At 40.0% G+C, this 23952-nt stretch overlaps 1 protein-coding gene across 2 annotated transcripts in view; it reads left to right on the forward strand.

Annotated features, from left to right (window-relative positions):
• MYRIP (myosin VIIA and Rab interacting protein) overlaps positions 1 to 23952 on the forward strand; it is a 207252-nt gene that overhangs the window by 163564 nt on the left and 19736 nt on the right. For both annotated transcript variants that reach the window (XM_030445027.1, XM_030445026.1), the window contains exons 8-10: positions 9973 to 10150; positions 14997 to 15649; positions 22403 to 22649. In XM_030445027.1, coding sequence (XP_030300887.1) covers positions 9973 to 10150; positions 14997 to 15649; positions 22403 to 22649 — 1078 coding nt within the window. The remainder of the gene's footprint in view (positions 1 to 9972; positions 10151 to 14996; positions 15650 to 22402; positions 22650 to 23952) is intronic.

The following is a 23952-nucleotide window of genomic DNA, read 5'->3' on the forward strand; positions in this document are numbered from 1 at the left end:
GGTAATGCATGTGGTTTTGCTAGCACAATAAAGCTAGGAACATTCAGGTACCTAGAGCAGTCACATACTATAACTCTGGTCTTTAGAAACCTAGTTTTAGTGCTGCATTGTATCTTATTACCAAAGTAATTTGCTTACAGTGGAAGGGGGAGTCACGACCAGACAGCCAGTAGGTCAAGGGAGGTCATCTTCCCCCTCTATTCTGCCCTGGTAAAGCCACATCTGGAATACTGTGTTCAACTCTGCTGTCGCCTGTTCAAGGGAAACAGGGAACTGCTGGGGAGAGTCCAGCAGAGGGAAGTGAAGATGACTGGGGGACTGGAGCATCTCTCCTGCCAGGAAAGGTTGAAAGCTAGGACTATTTATCCTGGAGAGGAAAAGATTGAGAGGAGACCTTATAAATGCCTACAGATATCTAAAGTGCAAGTGTAAGGAAGATGGATTCAGACTTTTTTCAGCAGTGCCCAGCAGTAGGACAAGGGGCAATGGGCACAAACTGTAACACAGGAAGGTCCAGTTTACACATGAGAAAAATCTTCTTTATTGTATGGCTGTCAAAGCACTGGAACAGGCTGCCCAGGGAGGTTGTGGAGTCGTCTTCTCTGGAGTTATTGAAAACCCACCAGGATGCAGTCATGTGCAATGGGGTCCAGGCAGTCCTGCTTTAGCAGTGGGGTTGGACTGAATGATCTCTGAAGGTCTCTTCCAACTCCAATGCTGGAATTTTGTGATTCTGTAAGAATGCCAGATATAACTGTGGTTGTACCTGCTATGGAATTTTTCTGTTAATCACACCTATTTGTGTGTCCATCCGTATCAGCCAGAAAATTCCAGCGGGCTCTGGAAGCCCTGACTTACCTCCCTGCTTATACCTCTTTCTAGTATGAAGTAAATGTTTTATGCAGAGAACTCGAGCTGTGTTAGCTCACAGTGCCAAGACACCAACTGTATGAGACCTGCTGGATTGGAGCAAAATCTATTGATCTTCATATCAAGGCACACAAGCACACAGTACCTCCCTGAAATACATTATTGATTGTTTACCTGCAGTGCTATGATGCGGTAGAAGCTATGGATATTGTTTTTTCCCTCTTGACTTCTTTGAGATCCCTTGCCCATGCTAAAAAAAGCAATACAAGGCTGAATATTTTATTTCTGCATTTCATAAAGAGAGATGGATGGCACCATCTGTTCTTCATTACCAATAAACGAAGGCTGTACAACGGGGGGATAGGAGGAGCTCAGAGCAACAGGAGGAGGCCTCTCTGCTCTCTCAGGGCATTTTTTCCCCATACATCACTGCCAGGGAGAGCAAATAACTAGTTGGCATGTTGTATCCCATTTAAACATTGATGGAGTGGTGGCATCCTGGTGTTTGCTAAGTGCTGTATTAGTGGTCTTTATTTTACAGCTAAAAAGATGGCATATATAAACAGAAGCTCATACATAATTTATAACATATAAAACAGCTAGGGATATAGGGAAAAGGAGGATTTCATTAAATACACATTATGATGCACCTCAGGGGAGGCAGAAATTTACTGGTTAAGCTATTTATAAGGTCCACAGTGTACTGTCAGTTGTTTATTCTTCTTTTTCTTCTGTTTTTTTTTCCTTTGATGTGTTTTTAAGAGACGAAAGGTTCCACAAGCCTGAGGTTTTTGGAAATCCCTGGTGGTTCTGCAGGTGCTCCATACCTTTTTACGGTTGCCCCAAACAAATACGTGAAGAAAACCTTACTTGAGCAGAATTCCTGTTTAGCAGTTATACAATACAGAGGGAAAGCAGCTTCAGATGAGGGAGGCATGTAGGATGTTGATTACCAGCTGACATCAGTTCTTTTCTGTCAATGACTCTGTATCAGAAACATCATATTTATGTCTAATAACTGATATATGTTATATGGAAGATGGAGCTTTTCGCTTTTATACATGAGCTGGCATCAGAAGGTAGCACAGAGAGTATTGCCAGGACCCACTTCCAGTGAGGCAGGTCTGTGTTTATCCACAAGCCCATCAGCTGGATCCTGATGGGTGCCTTACTATCCTGTTTCCTTTCCGAAGCAGCTAACTGCAGCACCATCTTTTCTGCACAGAATGGGAAAGAACAATACACTCTTAGGTGGAAAAACACTTTAGAAAGTAAAAAGTCTTCTTTAGTATTTATTATAAGATCCAACTTTATCAAAAGACTTTTCAGGTCACAAATCTTAACTCTAATCTGCTAACTTTGCATGTGGAACATTGTAGTATCACTACAAAAGGGATCTGTATTTCACATCAAGACAATCCTGTCCATAATAATCTGGCTGACTTCCCTCCTTCCACTGCAGCAGATGAATAGGATACAACTGATTTTGCAATTCTGACTCAGCAATAAGTACCACTTTAAAGGCTTCAGGTATAATCAGTTGTATAATCTGTATAATCAGTTCAAGGCTAAACAGGAGAGCATTGTCCTTTCAAAATTGTTTGTATAGTTTGAATTTTTTTGAGATGTACTTCTAGCAGAAAATTACTGATTCTTGGTTTCATGCATTTGACAAATATCCAAGAAGACAGTTCTAGATGCTAGATACAAAATCAAGCTCATGGTGTTCTAAATTCAGCTGAATTATACTTACTGTCAGCAAACAAAGATAGGTTTTAAGGCATGAAAGGGAGTAGGAGAGAGGACAGAGAAGGATGATCATTTTGTAATGTTATTTTCCAAATAATTTAGATCATATGATCTTTCAGCATTATTTTGGTTTAAAGATGCTATCCTAATACATTCCTGGGTATCACAAAGCTTCTGAGGTCTAACTTAAAGCCTGTGGTGCTCAGAGCTAGGCTTCCTGACAAATCTTACTTTATTTTTAGATTAAATTAGGGTGTATATTGTCACAGCAAGAAGCACAAAAACACATAACACTTAAGGCTTCCTCTGTCAAGTGGGTGTTTTGAGTAGGAGATGCAGTGATTTGCTCTGATGGGCAGGCGAGTGCACTGCTGAGCACAACTTTATAGATGAGGGTCAGAATGGGACATGAAAAGTTGCATGGGATACTGAGCAACCTCGAAAATACCAAAAACAGAGCAATTATGTTAACTAAAGAGTATTACCTTAAAAAAAAAAAAAAAAAAAAGTGAGTTTGTATGTGAGGCTGCAATTAGCTTGATATGAAAATTCCAACTTACCCCCTTCCACTACCCCTTAGTACTGATGCAGCCTCCCAGTAGCACCTTACAATCATATTGCCCTATACCAGAACAGGGATCTGGCCTTTGGGATTATTCAGGCTGCTCAGCTGTAAAATAATATAGTAATATTGTCATCACAGGACAGTAACTGAGCTCTCAGTATCTTGAAGTGAAAGGTGTTATGCAACTGGGGAGTGCCTGCAATGTTTGATGTCTTAGAGAGATGTAATACAATATTCCAAGATCAGAAGGGAAAAAGAATGGGCCATGGGGGAACATTTGAGAAATAGTAACAGCTAAATGAATGAGGGTACCTGTAAAGGCACTGTTTACATTATAATTGCATTAGTACATCTGCCCTCTATTCCTGTCAAAGCACATAACAATGGATTTACCACACATTTTTATAGACTTGTTCACATAAACCCATTACATTGATTGAACAATGCTATTTTATGCTCCTAGCACTTTCCTAAACTGTTTGCCCCATAAGTACAATAACAGGATGTTTATGTTTGTCTTCTGGATCCAATATTTGAATATCCCTCGCTATTAGTTTGCAAATTGTTGCAACCAAAGGAACAACACTAACATGTGGGGCCTGCTAACTGTTTGAGGGAGGGGAAAATCCCTCAAACACTGTGGATCATCTTTCTGCATAGTGATTTGTAGAGCTACTTGCATGCTCAGCAGCCATGGGTTTGTTGAGGAACAACCTCCTGCCTTTCTTCCTGGTATCCCATCTGTGGAATCTCAAGGCCAACTAATCCAAACTGATCCAAAAGAAATGCACACCCAAATACTCCTCTACATATTATTACATGGCTGCACAATTCATACTGCTGAAAGACCTGTTCTTGGTAAACTGAGTGTTATCTTCATACTCCTTTTAAAGAAATGATGCTTTTAAGGGATCAGCTGCATAAAGAGCCAGCAGAAGGATGCTTAACTCCTCTAAAGGTCAGCCAGGCTATGGCTGTGTCAGTAGTGCACAACAAGGCAGCTTGCTTGGGCAGACTCTGGAAAGACAGATGCTGTAAGGCTTTTGCAGGAGAGGGAGCAGTCATCTTTGCTTTCCTCCAGCCTCCTGTTCAAGGATTTGTCCTGTTATCTGGTATATCCTAACAAGACCTAAAGGTCAGGGCATGAAGAAAGGAGGGGTTTCTTTTCAATGGAGTGTGAGAATCTCCCTTTCACCCGCCTGTTCTTGTCCTTTTTCAGAAGCCACAGGGCTGTTAACAAATACTTTGCCATGGACTAGATTAACTAGCGAACAGATGCTTGAAACCCATGGTATTTCACTCCCACTGCTAAATGTCTGGACTGCATACATTTGAGCAGAACAAAAATCACTCTCAGGGATAAATAGGCTGTGGCAGAGTGGAACCAGCTCCTACTGTCTCCTTCCTGGTGTAGGAGTTTCCTTACCAAGGGATGCATTAGCTGTTGATGCTTGGGGATTGCTACTGTATTTGCTAAATGAGCAGCTGCCCCACAGGTCAGAGGCTGCACAGCACAGGACTCTGCTGCCCAGATCCAGACTTGCCCTTCCTGCCCTCAGCCCCAGTGCTGTGATCCCACTGCCTCCAAGGGTTCCTGCCACAGTGACTTGCCTCACCCCTGTGGCACCCAGGGTTCTCAGTCCCTCCTGAAGCTGGGAGAGTCTTTTATCTTCTAGAAATAAGTGCAGAATCAATTGCACTTCTGCTAGGTAAAGCAGACTGAAGAAATAAGGTGAAACAGGAGGGAAGTGAGGAGAAATACACGCATAATCCAGAATATCCTTTGTAGACTTCAGTCAGTTGTTTGAGGATCTAATTTGAGTTACCAGTTTGGCTTCTCTTTAAAAGAGGAATTACCCTTTGATGACAGTCTTTCAGCTTTTGAGGAAGAATGAAGAGCAAAATCTATATCATCTCTCTAAGGAGCATGCATACATATAAAACAGTTATTCAAGGTAAATAATCTGTAGATTATCAGCTCAATATTGACAAGTGGGTTTTATAAAAAGTTGTTCTTTCTTTAGGTTACTTATTTTGGTTTTACATATTCAGTGTTCAGAAGCATGAACTTGTAAATTGTTACAGAAGTCAGAAGGTGGATATTTATATCTGTTAAGTAATAGGAGACATTACCTGTGATTGCTTGTTAGTCACTCCTTCCTTCTTTAATTTTCAGAAAGTGCATTGCCTCATTTTTTTTTCCCCTGAAGACCAGAAATTAAACAGGACTGTACATGCAAAAACCTATTCCTTTTAGCAGCAGCATAATGCAAAATGAAAGCTGAGTTCTTTCCATCCAGATACTGTAACTATGAAGTAGAAGTTCCCTGAAGAGGGGGCAAAAAACCCAAAGAGAATAATAATGTGTCTGGATTTTTTTTTTTTTTTTTTGAAACAAACATCTCAAAGTAAGTACCAGCAGGCAGGATTCAGTGGGGAATGCATCAAACAAAAGTGTTTGGAAATGCCTGTCAATACTGTGACTGTATTGCTGTACTGCCCAGCAGGCCAGTGTGCAGCACATGCCTGGAAGGAAGGAAGGAAGGAGAGTGTGCAGAGAACACGGCAAGTGACCTGTTTGGTTGTAATGCCATCTGCTGATGTACTAATTTATTGCAGAAGCTAACAGTTGCAGTACCTTAGTGTCTGACTGCAGACATACAGGACTGCCTTATAATTCATCACAAACAATTACACCTAAAGTTGCACCCAGCTGAGGAACCAGAATTTCTGGTTAGAAAAGGTGCTGGTAGGTGTAGCTGAGAGTGAAGAGTCATCTTGACCTCTCCTGTCTTTATAAATCAGAACCAAACCTCCCACATTCCTGCCTCCTTTTGAAAATCATATTTAGGCTGCTGTATTACTTGAATCCCTTTGGGAAATAGACTGGACTGATTCTTCTGCCCTGAGATCTTGTTGCTGTCCAAGTTTGTTGGCAATTTGGAAAATTTGGCTCCATGACTTCTCTTTTTGGTTGGAAAATATCCTTTGTTCCATTATAAACTGATCCAAAAACTTAGTGGAGCAGCTGGCCTTACCTTTAGGCCTCCCCTCTATCCACGCACAGGGAAACTACATGGAGCACTTGGATATCCAAGCACTACTTTGATAGGCTTCTCAATCCAGATCCCTTATGTTCAGTGTGTTGCTTCCTGAGCAAATGTCCACAGTGGAAAAATCTCCACCGTGGGCTGTTGTCTCTGTGATGAAGGGAGGCACAAATACAGCACTGTCCTGTGTGTCTGACACCCCTAAGTGTGGCAGTGAAGACAGCAGCATGGGCAGACATGAACATAGATTTCTAGCCCCTGCTGAAGCCCAGGCTGTAGCCTTTGAGCTGTCAAGTTAGCGGTGTTCAACTGAGTTGAAGTTGATGTAAATGTGTCAAGCAAGATAAGAGATTTTGTTGTGTAACCTCATACCAAATAACTCACTTTCTAGTTTGCTCATCATTGCAAAAGCAACAGAAGGAGGTCTTGAGTCATTTGCTTTTCAGACAGAGTCACCAGTCAGGCCAGTAATTGGAGATAAACTTGTGGAGAAACATTTGCTTTTGTGCTCTGGAATAAATGGCTGTGTTTATGTCAATGTGGTCTGATTTGTTCTCATGCCAAGATGTGCTTCTGTCCTATTCCTACACATTTCCTACTCTTATGAATAGAATTATATATTCCTAATATTGAAATTCTTTTTTTTTTTAATTTTTTTTAATCATTAGCAGTGTTATTGGAGATGAATATTTACACTTTCTTTCCACACATAGTTTCCTGGGTCAAACTTTTAGAACAAGAAAAAAACTAATCCTCTACTTTTATTTATTCTCCTTACTTGGAGCCTATTAGAGCACTGTCACTTCTTGATCTTTTAAATCTCTCCAGATAGTAGAACTACAGAGAGTAGCTAAAGTAGTACTGAAGTATTCCTGTTCAACAGCCTCTTTCAGCAGTATAATTTTGTTCTTTTCCAGGATCTGAATGCAGGGGTGCAGTCAGGCTATTTTAGCTTGGCATTACTTTTCTCCCTTTGAGCTTTCTGTGACATTGAACAGTGAGGAGATGTGGTTCTTCTAGCACAGCAATCCAAGACAGGTTTTACCAAAAGTTCATATAAAGTGTAGAAAAAGGATGAAAATGGCCTCAAGCCAAGCTTTGGAGGCACCAAAAGCTTTTTCCCTTGTTGCATTTGGAGGGATTTTCCTGGAAACTAGCAACATTTCCTGCATGATACCAATTTTCTACCCTCAACAGTGAGTTGGCAGAAATTGTAGAGAAAAGTTTCCCTGCTGACCTGCAAGTGTTCAGCACACAAGTGAAAACAATCAGTTTGCTTGGATAAGGTTATTGAGACCTAGGGCTGCTATACCACATGGGACAGTGTCTACTTTCTTTTCTGTGCATCCTTGTTTTTCAGTGCTTTTTGTGCATTAGGCCCTTCATGCTCATCTTCTCCCTTTTAAATCCTTCCAGCTGTTGTGTATCTTGTAGTCCTTCTGAAAGATGTATCTGCCCTATGGTGTAGGTGCACCAGTAAGCTAGTTTTAAATTACCCAGGCAGTGCTGGTAGCTGTGTTTTCTTCTTTTTTAATTCTCCTTCCTATGATTCAGTTCTTGTAGTAATAAGGGAAAATTGATACAAGTGATTAAATGAAGTTCTTCAACATCTCTTATCACTTTGTGTTTACCATGTATGTGGAAAAAATGTGTTCCTTGAGGGAATATTCTTGATATATGAAAATAGTAACAGCACAATAATTACTGCTTTCAGTAACAACTTTAACACAAAGATATCAGAGGATATTGCAGACATTAACTGGACCTAATTTATTGTAAGAATGCTTAATTAGATCTTGCTTTACAACTAAGTGAAGTGAGCCACAGCACAATTAAAACTTCTCCTACTTCAGGCTGCGGATTTGTGGCAGAATAGCTTGTGTTGTCAATATATCCTGGCAGGATGAAGTCAAAGTTAATGAGCAAATTCCTGCAGCAAACAAATTATGTACCTGTCTCTATTGTGTTAAATTATTGACCCTTCTACAGGGTTAAGGAGTTAAGAAGGGTTAATCTCCTTCATGAAGATCATCATCAATCGAAGATCTTGTTCGAAATTTGAAACAGCCTAAACGTACACTCGAATATAGCTGGTTTGTGACTCATCTGAAAGATTCTCTATAATGAAATTACACAGTACTATGAGCTTATTTTTAGTAGTTTGAAAAAAAAACACTCCAGTGTTTTCCTGTGTGGACAGGACTAATCAATTTATGTGGTCACTGCAGATACATAGAATATTTTATTCTGGGACAATAATCCTGGCTTTTTTGCCTCCAGAGTTCAGAAGGCAAACTGAACTCTAATGCTTAGTTGTGTTTCTTTTTACTGATTCTGCTACAAAATCCACTACTGAGTCAAGGATGTAGGAAGATTTGCAGTTAATGATATCTTCTGGCACAGTACATGGAGTCCCCCACAGGAGTATTTCAGATGGAAGGAGGTGCAGCCAGAAAAGTGGTGTAAGTGTTGCTTTGAAGCCAACAGGACTGCCAGCAATGCTCATGCTCTGAAGGAACCTGAAAGTAGCTGACAGTCAAGTTATCTTTTTCCTCATCATGCAGGCAAAGACTGTCCCTTTTGAGATTAACAGCTTTAATTAACCCTTTGTAATTTAAAAAACAGTTAAAACGTACAAAGATTTGAGAGTTGCCTACTTGGTCTGCATGAAGAAGCTGAACCACCTGAAATCAGACTTCTTAATGAAACTCTGGCCTATACAGACCATCTTTACTGACTGTTATGTAGGCTGAGTTAAAGGTTTTGAGTGCTAAAAAGTTATGGGGAAAAAACCTAATTGTCATTTGAAAAAGTAATCTCTTGCTATTCAGGTTGCCTAAGCACACACTGTTATCAAAGGCAAGGTTCTTTATTTTGCTGTAGTAAAATTTGCTTTTTAATTGTGTCTGCCAGATATTAAAACTTGACTCAAAATGTTGTCTTGTTTCTGGAATTTTGATGTGAGCAGATATATGAGTGAATTCTCCTGGAATCAGCTGTAATTTATTTTTGGTTTTTTTAATCTGATCATATTTAAATGTGAATTCTGTAACTAACCCAAGTGACTAAGTGAAAACTAAAATATCCGATCTGTTTAAGCAGATCCAAAGGAAAGAGTCTTCTCATAGCAGCAGTTAAGGCTCATTAACAATTAAAAAAGTATTTTACTTAAGTCAAAATGTCCTAGAAACAGGTAGATGTGCAGTTATAGGCTGTGTTGACTTCATTAGCAAAACTGTATAAAACTGCCCAGCGCATTGTGTGCCCTGGCAAACAAAAGAATTCTGCATTAAAATCAGTTGAATTGCACATTTTTGAGGAACAGGCTGTTTGTTTGCTTTTTAAAAAATTTTTAATTTCTGCAAATTGTTACTCCAGATGGCCTGTTGAGCCAATAGATCATCATGTTTCACCACAATGGGGTCTCTTTCTGGCTAGTTTGAGTCAAAGCAGTTAGATATCAGTCCTCACCAAACCCATTCTTAACAGCTTTACCTTAATTATTTCTTTACATCTGGTATGTGGTAGTATAAACAATTTCCTTCCTCCGTTCATAGCATCAGAAATGCACCTAAATAAGCAATCTAGAGATTAAGCAATTATTTCAAGCACTATTGCTGCATGCTAGGAGATCCTATGCTTCCATGGGTAACTGAGTAGTCATACTGATTATAGTGAAGAGTTTGATAATTAAGTATTTCTATTTTTATTTTTTTTTTTTAATTTTTATTCCCACAGAGGTCTCAGTCTGCATTTTCCCTGGGTAATGAAGATTCTCCCAGTAAAGGACTAGACCCTGCATCATCTGTGACTGAGGATCTTTGGAGGCAGCAAAAAGGACAGTTCAGGAAACAGAAGGAACGCAAGCTCTCTGCCTTACCCAGCTGGAAAAGTGTGGACAGGCTAAATGAAACAAGTAAATATTTCTAGTACGAGTATGATTCTTTTTTTTGCACTCATTCACATGTGGAATACATACAACTTAAAGAGAGGACCCTCTCCAGGAAATTTCTCCTGACCTCTGTGCTTGCGGAGGTCACATGTAAAGATGTCTATATGTTGATGCTGAGCATCGTGATTTTACTGCTTATCTTACCATTCTATTTTTTCCAAGTTAAGACTCAAAATTTGAGCCTTTGGGGAGTTAATTTTGTGTGCTAGGAAATATTAGGCAACTAATTTAGATACATTCCAGAGCTTTTAAGACACCAGAGCCCAAGAACCCTGTTTTGTCAGCTGGTTATCTGTCCTCCAGTTGAAGGAGTCTGCAGCTGCCCACAGACTACCTTCTGTTGCACAAGTTTATTGGTCGTGAGGTTACATCGTGAACCAAGCAGTGAAATAATTCACACTTGGGATTTCCCCTTACACCTTTATTTTCAACTTTGCTGAATTTACCAGAGCAGGGTTGTGTGCAGCCCTACGAATTGCTGCTTCCACACAAGTTTGAGAGAGCTGTGTGAACAGGAACTTCACAGACCAGCAGTTTCCTTAGATCTCTGTCCCCTGTCTTTCTGTGCAATAAATGTGGATGTTAATATGGATGGTGTGGAGTTTCTTAAGTCAGTCCCACTTCTGAATCAGCACCCTGGGATGGAATTCCATTCCTTCCTTACTCTGAGATAAGTAAAGGCTGGTTTTGGTGGTTCCTGCTCTTGGGGCAATCCCATTTCTACTGTCTGTCTTGGTTATGCTGTAGTGTTCATGAGGCTACAAGAGCAACAAGAGCACCAGACAACTGCTTCACAGAAGAGCTTTTTAGTTTTCATCCCCACAGCTGCAAAAGGGGAAGGAAGGGCTGAACTGCTGACTGCAATAGAGCCCCTGGCTCCAAGTGAAGGGTACAGCAAACGCAACCTTGCTGCTGCTGTTGTCCTCCCATTGCATCTGCTGGTTCCTGCTTCTTCTCTTGTGACAGCTGTAGAACCTCTCTGACCCTGGTCGAAAAGGGGTTCATGAAAGCAAACAAGCAGAAAACTTCTCTTTGGTAGGGTGAGTTTACTGGTGCCATAACTCCCACAGCTGGCTTGCTAGGCACAGGCAAGCAGAAGCAGCAAAAATCCCTGTTTGGGTGCAGGGGGAACCAGGGATGGAGCTGCCCATCAATGCCATTAATTTACCTGTAATGCTAGCTGATAGCCACTGAGAGTAAAAATTAAATAGTTACAATGCCCCTCCTGCCCCCAAGTCCCAAAATGGTAGTAAAGTAATACAGAAATCTGACTTAATGAAGTATGTGTTACTTTGCAAAAGGCCTGTCAGAAATGTTGTTTCCCTGGCCATTGTAGTGGAAGGTCTATTTTCAGTAAAGCAGTTAATTGGATGCTTAAATTTAAGAACCTGCTTCAACTCCATTGAATTCAAGTGCTGAGCAATTTAGTACTCAACAATTGCCTAACCACAGAAGAAAGACAAATTGACCGAGTTCCCTTTCAGATGCTCTGCTCAGAGGATTTTTTTCCCCTTCTTTCATCTAAGAACCACATTTGTGATGAAACTGTGGTGCCTCTTGAGCTTATAGTAAATACCTAATTGTGTTAATTTATCTAAATAGGATATCACCTATGCAGTTGTAAGCAGCTCTGCATTAGGATCCAGAAAATGACAGAAATCTCAGCCAAGAGTTTGTGGACTTTTTAGTGACATAACTAAAAAGCAGATCACAATTCATTTTAATTATGGTTTACATTGGTTTAAATGATGACCCAAGAGCCAAATCACAGATTAAAGCTTTTTCCCCTGTACCAGTAGTTTCACAAGGAGACATCTTAAATCTATTTTCATTTTCAGATGGGTAAATGATGCTGTAAATCCAAATAATTGTGTGCAAAATCCATTCTTTCAGAAAAATTATGCTTTTCTGAAAATCAGAAAGGGAGCATTTGAAGAAACTTGAAGTTAGGATAAAACCGAGTCAGCTTTCTGAGTACATAGTTCTGTATGTCATTCCACCCTGCTTACCCTCTAAGATGTAATCAGCTCCTATCTTGTCTTTCTTCAGTTAACTGAGAAGTTTGACCAATTCTGATGTTGTTGGTGCTAAACAAAACAAGGAATGGGTCAGGAATATGGGAATATGGGTTGGGAGAGGAAAAAGGTGTAATGATGTGAAACTCCAGGGCATTACCTGTGAGTAATGTGGTGCAGCTGAATTCAATTGCTGCTGGAGGTTTGGATCTTGCAGAGCTGCTTTATTTGTTTGAAGAAACAATATTTTTAAGGAAAGGTCCTTTTCCTCTGAAGAAAATCCTGCACTTAGATTAGTGAGCACGTTTGGAAAAAGTGAACAAGCACATTCCTTATGCTTGAGAGTTTGTATTTTTTTTCATTTTCAAAATAAGCTGTTACAAGAAAGAATTATTTGTTCTCCCTGTAAAACTGACTTTGGTTATATCCTCAGTTACATTGCTACAAGAAAACTATTACTTTTAAAATTATTATTGTTTCTTTTTAAGGAGGAGTAAGAGTTATATCAGTGACATATTTTCTCAGATCCTCTAAACTGGCATGAAATTTAGGAAGTGAAAACAACCCAAAGGGAGTCATAGAATCATAGAATCATAGAATTGGCTGGGTTGGAAGGGACCTCAGAGATCATCGAGTCCAACCCTTTTACCATCCTTGCGGTTGCTAGACTATGGCACTGAGTGCCACATCCAGTCTCTTTTTAAATATCTCCAGGGACGGAGAATCCACTACTTCCCTGGGCAGCCCATTCCAATGCTTGATCACTCTCTCCGTAAAGAAATTCTTTCTAATATCTAACCTAAATTTCCCCTGGCACAACTTAAGACCGTGCCCTCTTGTCTTGTTGAAAGTCATCTGGCAAAAGAGACCAACCCCCGCCTGGCTACACCCTCCTTTCAGGGAGTTGTAGAGAGTGATGAGGTCTCCCCTGAGCCGCCTCTTCTCCAGGCTGAACAGCCCCAGCTCCCTCAGCCTCTTCTCATAGGATCTGTGCTCGAGTCCCTTCACCAGCCTGGTTGCCCTCAATATCCTTCCTGAACTGAGCGGCCCAGAACTGGACACGGTACTCAAGGTGTGGCCTCACCAGTGCTGAGTACAGGGGCAGAATCCCTTCCCTGGACCTGCTGGCCACGCTGTTCTGGATACAGGCCAGGATGCCATTGGCTTTCTTGGCCACCTGGGCACACTGCTGGCTTATGTTCAGCTTCCTGTCAATCCAGACTCCCAGGTCCCTTTCTGCCTGGAGTCAAATACAAAAGCTATTATAATGTTTCAAAGCTCAAAAATTGTTACCATTTAATTACTATTTTGTTTTTATGGGGGTATTTTGTTGGTAGTAGTGCACTGCAGGATTCTTTTTTTTTTTTTTTTTTTTTTTTTGTTAAACTGAGCACACCTTCTTACTGCATACTTATTGGTTTTTATGTTCAATTTGAGGGAAAAGGTCATCTTTGTGAGCTCCAAGTATTTGTTATCATGTAATGCAAGATGCTAAAATACCACATACAACACTGTCCATATTTTACTTCTTCCATTTTTAAAGAGTGATGTTCTTTTTACAGTTTTAGAAAGCTATTAATTTATAATAAGTATTTGTACAGTTTTCTGGAAATGGCAAATTTGAATTCATGGAAGGAAATTGTAAGGCTGAAAAGCTCATTCAGTAGGCTGAGATTACTGTGTAAATCCATGGCATTATATATTCATTCAACTGCTGTGGGAGTTAGAGTCATCACACATTCATGTTTCCTGGGAAGGGACTTTTCAAGTTCAGTTGGAAATGGAACCTAAATTTAGAAGAAATGCAATTCTTTGTGTTATACAGCATATTAATAGCATTTGTTTTTCTGTTGGAGTTGTAAAACATACTCTGAAAAAGTCTGAGTACAAGAGCAGCAGTGCTTGAGTCAGGCAAAAAGCACATTTATTCTAGGACACAACAACAGCAGCAAGAGTAACCATGAACAAGAGCCTAGGGAAGATTAGGAGAAAGCAAATGTTTTTCATGCTGCCTTTGAGTAGGCTCTGAACCTCCAGAACTTTGGAGGGAGATTCACAAACACTAATGACTACCTCAGCTAGAAGAGTGTTTCTGTATTCAGTAAACCTCAGTGGACTTCTCTTCCACGTCCATAGCCATCTCTGATATATCCCAGGTTAATTTCTAGCAATCATAACACCCTCAGGCAAGAAGCTCCACAGGTCTGGTACCCATTTCATCCCACTTCTTTATTTGCTAGTTTGGAACCTTGATTTCACTAGTTTCACATCATGTTCTCTAGTAGTTAGGCTGGAAGAGATTCCCCCTTCTCTTTTAACCTGTATCCTCTCAGTCTTCTCTCCTCCAGATGGCAGAGCTCTGGCTTATATAATAATTTGTTTAATGGAAGCTGGTTTAGAACCCGGTGCAGCCTTTGTTGCTCTTCTCTCGTCCTTTTTCCAACTTCCTTTTCAAGATGGGAGACCAGAAGAGCACACAGAATCAAGACATTTGTAAAAACACAGGATTTATGCATGTCTACATACTGATTTTCTCTCAGCCTTTCCTAACAATTCTTGTGGAAAAAGCTCCTATCAGTGTTCTCACATTCTAAATAGTCATCACTAAGAATTTTAAAAGGACAGCAGCATGGCTTCCGAGATGAGAGAATTCACGAAGCAGCAACTCTTCTGTTTGTTCATCAGTTTTGTTGAAACCTCCCAATTTGTGGTCAGTTGGTCACAAAAGGGCAAGTAAAATGAACCTTTCTCACTGTGATCATGTAGTGATAATTGTTCTTGTTTCATTTTCACAGATCATCCCCCCTCTGTTTTTCAAAGCACTGATGGAAACTGGGTAGCTCTGCAGAATGTCACTTTGCCTCGTCCTCGAATGCTCGCCAAACCAAAGAGTCAAGTATTTGAAGCTTTGGAGAATGAATCCAGCATTGTGTCTGCCTATGATGAGATGGGCTCAGACAGTGAGGATGACTACGACTGGAATGTGGCCTTGAACAAGCTGCGTCGGAGACCTCGGCAATTGCCAGGCGATTTCTATTATACCAATTCCCAGTATGGTACTGAATGGGTTTATGGCAACGATCAGTACCAGCCAGTGACCTCCCCTTCCTCTGGATTATACACCAATACTGAGACACTGCTCTCTGACTCTGAAACATCTTCAGTAAACTCATCCCAGGAAGCTAAAGGATCTAGCAAAATTCTCTGGTTACAAAGCAGGACTCAAAGCGATATGCCCAGAGTGGAAAAAAAACATTTCCATGGAGAACTGGATGTAAATTTCAATCCTCAGGCAACCAGCTTGGAGTATTCGGACAGCAGTGAGACTGAAGAAGTCTGCTATGATTTAGAAAAGAGATCAAGAAGGTGGAGGAAGAGCAAAGCAATTTCTGAAGACTTATGTGACGGAGAAAACTGCACCAATCCCAACAAGATGAATTTAAGTCAGGTAACTCTGCTTAAATTTACTAAATGTAATCTCAGAAAGAGATGGGCAAAACTAATAGAGGTCTACTGGCAATGACATGTAAATGGTGAGTGAGAGGTGGAGTGCTCTTGCAAGCTTTATCCTCACCTTGCTTTGTAACTGAGAAGAAGCAATGATAAAGTCTTAAAATTACCATGAACAGGCTTTGACTCTTTCTCCATCTGACCAATGACATTATTGGTCAATGATGGAAAATACAATGGTTTTTTAAAAAGCAGTCAGAATTTGCCAAGAGCTAACAAATGTTGACTAATTACCTGTTTTGTTGCTTTTGGGTTGTTTTGGGTTTTTTTAAACATTTGTTCTTCAACTAAGAAATAGCCCATATGCCTCAGAAACTTCTGTGTGCTCTTTGCAAATGTTCTGACAAGGGATAAAGCTAATGAGCAGCAGGAATTCAAAAAGGGCTGGTTTTGAAGTATGATCCAAGTGATGTCTGCTTTTAATTGGTCACTTGATTAGGAGTTCTGGTGTGTGAGGGTAAGTATCTACATATTACTTCCACTTAAACAAACAAAACAGAACATAACAGCCCAAAGTCAGAACAACTGATCATACAACTTGAAGACACCAAAGCACTCCAAAATGTTTCTTTTAAGCAAGTATAGGATAACCAGAAAACCAAGACGTCTGTCTGGAATTTGTCCAAGCCTGGGACAGATAGTATGTAAGGGACCCAGCTGTATGCTCAGACTCTTTTAGCAGTGCAAGCACACTTCTAACAAATTACCCAGCTGGCTGAAGAAAATACTGAGCCCTTGTCCAGTTCCATTTCCCATGTCCTACCCCTTTCAGATCCTGCAGCAGTATCACTGAAGTACAGTAATGGTAATCCTGAAGCTAGTAACTAAGTGCTGTGTTCCCTGTGCTCCTGTCTAGAAGCAAACTGATGAAGCCTTTAAAGCCATCTAACCAATTTTAGGATGCCTGGAATTTGTGGGTTTTTTTCTTTGTGCTACTAGCCTATATAACCAATGGAAAGATACTTGTAAAGCTGAGGATAAATCCAGACTAGGAATTCAGTATTTTTTTTTTTAACTGGAAAAACTGTTGTTAATTGTGTATCTATTCCATTTGCTTTTAGGAGACAGGTTTGGATGTTCTGCATTGATTTGTTTATACTCGTATCTTCATATGTTTATAATGTACAATTGTTGAAGGGGAGTTATATATGATAATGAATTCTCACAACATATCAGTGGCCATTAATGACTTCTTAGGACATCAGGCAGAATTACAGGACCTCCAGGGGCTGCACAAAGGCCATATTTTGTACATAGATGTCTACATTTCCCTTTCTGCCTTGACATATTTTTGCACATTCTAAGGTCCCTTCCAACCCAAGCCATTCTATGATGTTCTGTGTGTGTCTGTATTCATATTGTGGCTTTCAAGTCACTACTGCTCTGCAGAGTATAGAAGAGCAGAGCTCATGGGGAAGATGTCCTGGAGATGTTCCTTCAGTGGAGAACAGAAGGATAGTGTGCTTCCAGATGTACGTGATGGCATCCTTCATCAGCTTACTGCAGCTTCAAAGTGCAAGCTTGTGCAGAAAATATTTTGTTTGTTTGTTTGGTTTTTTTCAGCTCTTCTGTGAGCTGTTTTGCATCTCAAGTGCTGCTTATACGTCTTTCTTGTGCTCAAAAATACAAGGTTTGGGATTCTGTTCTCCCCCTCATTTTAGTCCTGAGGCTAAAGGACTGTTCCTGCTGACCTGCTCTCCATGGGGCAGCTGGAGGCACGCTGCTTTCAGGGTCATGCTACTGAGCTTAAAGCAGTGAAATTCTCACTAGAAAGTTTATATATGAGTTGGTTTTCATACATTTAGTTCATGTTTGGACATCCACACACTCCCTGGCTGCTGAATTGGCAGCTGGTGCTCACACTGGGAGAAATGTTACTCCAGTTTCTGGTACAGGAGTGCTGCTGGGAGCAGGAATGGACTGGCTACAGTTTATAGCAAGGATGTTGCACGGCTGAGCAGTTCTAGGAAGCAACTAAAATGATAGTGAGTGTAAGGAATGTGATTTGAGGTATGATAATAAATTAGCCAGACATCGTTTATGTTACTCAGGAAAATGAATTTGGAGGAATCTCAGGGTTTCATATGATCCCCAAAGTAATGTATTGATCTTGGTAAATGACTGAGGCTGCAGCAGGGAGCGCCCTACATGTAGAGTTTGTACAAAATGATAGTTTAGGTGCACAGAGAATTGCTGACAGCATAGACTCAGGGAAGCTTCACTGTGGGGTCTTAAACCAGTTACAGATTTTCATGTGCTGAGGTTAAACAGAATTTACAGAAACCATACATAATGCTCTTCTAAACCATGTTGCATTTACACATTAGATGCTGAACAGCTGAGCGTATGTAAGTCATGATGAAGAAACATACATTTTCCTGCTTTTATTTCATTATAATAATAACCTTATTTTACTGTATTGTAATATTAACATGACAATTTGATAACCATTATGATTTGAATTGTAGGACAGGATTTCAGACAGTTTAGCAGTCTTAGAGTTGGATTTTCTTTTTTAAAGTTTCAAATAATGGAGGTCATTTTCATATTTGCTGCTCTTGGACACACACTGTGAAATGAAAATGAGCCCTTTCCTGCTCCAAATCTAGAGAATTGTAAGCAGTAATATTCTGGAACAGTTGTGTCTGTTTCATAACTCTTGACTGAATTTCTATCAAAAATTAGGTATTTTTAATCAAGGCCAGTACTTAGATTAACATAATGCTGTGGCTTTTTTTTTTTTTTTTTTCATTTAGTGAATTTTAGACTCAATACTGGACTGCTGACTTTGTGACTGAGAGATAATTCTTCATATAAAATCTGGAGGGACATAAAAAGAGAAACCTGAGAGTGGATGTCAAGAAGTACTGTATTAATAGAGAATTTTTTGCCTTTTAATGACAGGTAGAAGAACAACCTGCTTTACTCTCTTACCTGTAGACATCCTTGCTTCACAGTCATGAAGCAAGTACAGGAAAGAAGACATGAAAACTGTCCCATAAAACAAAGGTCCTACTGTAATAAATTCCTGATAACCTGATTGCTTAGGTACCACAGAAGGCTTGTATTCCTGTGAGAAATGAAGTGGGAAATGCAACATTACTTTTAATGATAATTATTTTTCAAATTGTAGCTTTTTATAAGAAATTGTAATTCAAACCACCAATCTCCCTCTGCTATTAATAATACTAAGAAATTATGTTACTAGTGATAATAAAATTGAAATATTGGCTTTCGTTATCTTTTTGAGAGGAGATGTTGCTTAGCATATTTCTGAGAAGTGGCTTAATTGCTCCAAGTGAAAGCAATGCCCTTGTGATGAGCTTGCTTCATTACTCTGGAGACAGGAAACAGCCCTCCTGTAAACTCCAGCCCTCTTGTCTGGAGTCAGTGCTGTTGGAATCCTGATCCCCACGGGATGGCGCTTGGGATGTAGTTATTGAAAATGCCTGACCTGATACTACACTGGCTGAGAAACTGCTGCAAACCTAAAAAACCTGCAAACCTGCTTTCTCCTAAAAACTACCGGGTTTGATTTTTGTTTCCTATATGAACAAAGTGTTCTTTCCCAAGAATTTATAGCGTAACATGGATTTGGTTCTGGAGCCTCCAAGCCAGTACTTTGCTTGCTTGCTTGTTTAATTTTAGGATTATTTTTTTTCTGCTCACTAGGATTAAATTATCAGCCATTTGCATGCAAGGATTTGTGCATAAGAAAAGGTGTATTCCCTAGTTCCTTGTCTGCTAGGGGACTCAATGCATTAGAAACATTTGCTTTTCTTCTAGTGAGTCTGGGTTTGTGGCTGTGTGAGTCTCCTGACTCACTGAAGCTCTGTTGCAGATAGAATGGCAGACTTTTATTCTTGTTTGCAGATGTTAGTATTGCATGTTGCTGATAGGTGCTAATGAGAATAATAGGAATTTACACAATGATTTATACAAACACAAAGATGTCATTAAACCCACCGGGTAGAGCCAAAGTATGAACAGTAAAGAATAATTAAGAGAGCATCTATTAAATAAGTAATGATAGTACCTTTCAATGTAGTTATTATATTTTTATTATTGTCCTGGCTTCTAATGCATTTTTTATCTATTAATCCATGATGAGGTATGATCTCCTCACCAAAAGTTCCCTTCCAGCATCTGAAAAGCTCAACACACAAGCCAAGCAGCCTACCAGTAATAGAAACCACAAAGTGTAGTGCTGTAGGATATCATTATCTCTGTGTATAAGCAAGAACTAACAGCTCTTGCAAATGTAAATACTTCACCTGCTCATTGTGAGGGGGCTGGAAAACAGGAAGGTGGATAATAGTTATACCTGTAATACACTTGTAATAAAATCAGTACTCTCAACATGAATCTTCCCCCAAGAAACATTGCATATTCGTGACACAAATTTAGCTCCTGTGGAATAAAGCCCTAGGGATGCCAAGGCAGCTCACACCTTTCACCTGTGCTGGCAAATGTATCAGAAAAGTGCTTTAAATTTCCCAGCCAACAAGTTGGGAAAATCCTTTTATAAATGTGTGAAAGCATAAGATAGAATTGGGAATATTTCAATAATGGTGTTTCGTGTGGCTAGGGTAACATGGCAGCTTGCTGCTGCCGAAAGAGGAACCTACTTCCTGACTGCCTTCTGGCCTTGCTTCCACCTTCCTCTGGCATGATCCAGTATCTCTTACTTAGATCCAGCACTCATTTGGACCCCTTTGCTGAGCCTACGTGACTCACCCCAACTGGGTAAATAGGTAACAGGAAGGCTCAAGATGACGCTCCTGGCAGCACTAGATTGTTACTTTAGCTTTCCGAGTTTCATAAAACTACATCCTCCATTTTTTATCCTGCTGAAGCTGGGCAACTTAGCAATATTGTGCTGCCAGGTATTACTCCAAATTACATGGGAAGTCAGCTGGGGGGCTCTACGGGGTTTCACTGAGCTTTTGGTAGAGGCAATATTTTTTTGTCTTTGGCTGACTGATTTTTTCAGGATCAAGAGGAGTTATGATTTTGCTGTTGTCACTAGGGATTCTTCAAATGAACTGGTTGTCACTTCCACAAGGGCATGTGTATTAACTTTATGTTAAAAACTGCAGAGGAATCATACATGTCTTCTCTGGGAATCATACATGTCTTCCTGCGAGATGAACTCTGTCAGTACTTCATTCATGGTACAGCAATCAGGTGGAGATGTGAGAAAACCCGTCCCCCTGGATTGCCAGCCTCCCTCACTGCTCCACTAGATTTTATACATGTTTATAGCAGCTTATTTAAACAAGAATAGCAAACTTTTGTCTTTGCAAACTTGATCTGCTCAGATGTCTGCATAGAATAGGATTTTCTTCTCTCCCTTGTGGACTCAACCCCGAGACCATCTATACTCTTCCTGCCTAGGCACTGCTAGAGGCAGCCCCTACCACTGGTGCTGAGCTGTCAGAGCTCACTAGCAAGTCTAAACCACATGTTTTTGTAGATGAAAGTAGCTTTTTGGAAGTGCCTATTAAATAAATGGAGGTACCTCAAGTAAAGAGGGATTCTGCTCATTAGCTTAGACTAGATACCTGCTTCTAAATAGCTCATCTCTGCTAAACTGTATTCTCCTAAAATACAAGCACATGGTTTAGCTGTGCTTTCTAGCTTGTAAATCCTGTAAATTGTGATTGCTTCTCACATGGGTAAAAATTGATGAACAGGAACAACATTCAGATTTTTTTTTATAGTAGTAGCAGTTTGTGAGTATTTTTCATTAGCAGATTGTTGGCAGGGGTTGTAATGAGTTGTTGAATGATATGCAGGAGACGTCTGAAAAAATCTCATTACAGTTTGAAGTGCCATTATAATGAATAGAGATTTTTAATTAAAAAGATGATATTACACCAGTCGTGTAAAAGCATATTGTAACTTATTATGAAACTAAAGTGGAAACATACTGATTCGAATCTTGTTCTTCAATTTAATCAGAACAGCTTCAAAGTCCATTTGGCATAAAAGGCTTTTTATTCTGTAGAAGCTGATTGTTTGGGAAAAGAGTGAATTTCAACGTAAGCCCCTTCTCCTTCTATTATAATTAGTCAAACACTCTCAAATCTTGATTTTTCCAAAGGGTCCTCTGTATCCTGAAGCTGAGCTATAAAGCAATAATTTAGTTGTGTAATTGATTTACTGTTAACTGCATTAAAAATTGTCCATAAAGCTGTGAAAGTGCTAGAGACCACATAGTGTAGTTTACTGTATGAGAGATGAGGACTGACATTATGAACATGATCTGTCAATCCATTAAGAGCAGTTTGTTGGGGTAAGGTTTGAGAGAGTTGTCAGAGTTAACATTTCCCATGAGTGCTGGAGGTAATGGGTCCATCCATAAGCACTGCTGATGGGGCTGCAGAGAGTAGCTGTGTAAAGCAAATCTCCTGTTTATGTATTTCCAAATGGAGAGTAGAGAGAATAAAGCTTTTAGTCTTGGTAGGTCTTTTCTTCATAGTAAAGTAATCAAGAATGATAAATATAGTCCTACAGGCATGAGTTTACTGACATTTCCTCTTTAAAGATGTTTTTTTTTTTATCAACATATTTACTGTGCTTTCTTTCTAGCTTCCCTAAAAACTATACCTATACATTTCTAGGATGGCATTTGTTTTCCTTTCCGTACCTATAAATAAATTATACTGTTCTTTTAATATCTTTGTAGGATTTTGATGATTTATCAGAAACGGATGTAAGCAGTGAAGATCAGCATCACAACATCAAGTCTGAAGTTATGGAAGAGGATCTTAAATCCAGGTTATTTCATCTTGCTGCTAAAATAAGTGACAAGAAAACATCTTCTGGTGAAGAGCAAGAGTCAGAACCTAGAGCGGACCCTGAAAACCAGAAGGAAGGTTTCTCCTCAGAAGAAAATGGCAGAAGTATTCAAGAAGAGTTAAAGAAGGTAAGCAGTCATTGTGGAGCAGTGGGGCTAGTATTGTAAAAGTTAGAGTGCAGAAGGAGAACTTTTGTTTAGAAGATTAAACACAGTTGCTTAAAAAACCCAAGGTCCTTTATTCTGGGTCTGCACCTGCCACCTTTTTGCAGGTAAAACTTCAATTAAGGTGTGTGTTCCTTCCAGTAAGCCTACAGCATCAATTCAAAGCAGTGAACTTAGCTTTTGTGATAAGCCTTTGACTGACATGAATGGAATTATGTCATTTTATACGGACTGAGGATCAGCTTATACATTTTTATTTAAAAACATATGCAGTTCTTTTTTTATTCTTGCTAACCAGCTGGTTTAAGTGGGGGTTTTTTCAGTCTTTTTATGTGCTTCTCTGTTTTTAGTGTCATGTAGTCCATTGTGTCTTCTTTTGCAACTCTATTGGGGTATTTTGTGCATCTTAAAAGTATTCCCACCCTGTTCTCAGTCAGTTTATAGGCCTCAGTGAGTAGTAACATATTCTAGAGTCAGTTCTGATAATGTATGTGATCTTCCTTTTGGGCCATTTATGTGAGACGTCTGTTTTCATTGTCACTCCACAGGCCTTAACTACCTGCCCTCTTCCCTTTTTACCTCTGAATTTCTCTTCAGATCATGTGCTGTGCTTGGATTTTGGTGCTCCAGAAGCCCAGCACTGCCCCTTGCCAGTCAAGCAAGCTTATCCCTCAGATCCACTTAGGCTCATTCCTGTCTGCTCTATGTCTTGATTCACCTCTTGAGTTTTGTCTGCACAGTGGCTTGGCTTTGACAGGGGGTGTAGAAAGCTCTCTAAAGGAAATCAATTCTTCATCATTTGCAAGGTGTTTTGTTCAAACGATGCAAAGAGCTAATGCACCAGGAGATAGGAGGAGGATCAAATGATCCAGGTGGATGATAGGACACTGTCCAGGTGTGCAGGAATGGTGTCAGGAAAGGAAATCTCCACCTGGACTGTAATCTGGTGAGGGACACAAAGGGAAATAAGAGGAACTTCTGCAGATATATCAGCAGCAAAAATCAGATGGGAGAGAGCAGGGCTTGCTCTTGCAGTGACCTGTGGAAAAGTCTACAGCAGGGAACACTTGCCCTTGGTAGAGAAGGATCAGATTCACAAACACATCAACAAATGGGTGACACACATCCATGGCACTCAATGGGGATGCACTCACAAGAGCTGAGGGAGCTGGCCCATGTCATCATGAGGCCACCCTTTTTCACCTTTGAAAGATTGTGGCAATCTGAGCTATTCAGAGCACTGGATGTTTCCATTTTTACTTTAACAAGACTTT

Source organism: Calypte anna, chromosome 2, assembly GCF_003957555.1.
Source record: "Calypte anna isolate BGI_N300 chromosome 2, bCalAnn1_v1.p, whole genome shotgun sequence".
In the NCBI taxonomy this organism is placed as follows: Eukaryota; Metazoa; Chordata; class Aves; order Apodiformes; family Trochilidae; genus Calypte; species Calypte anna.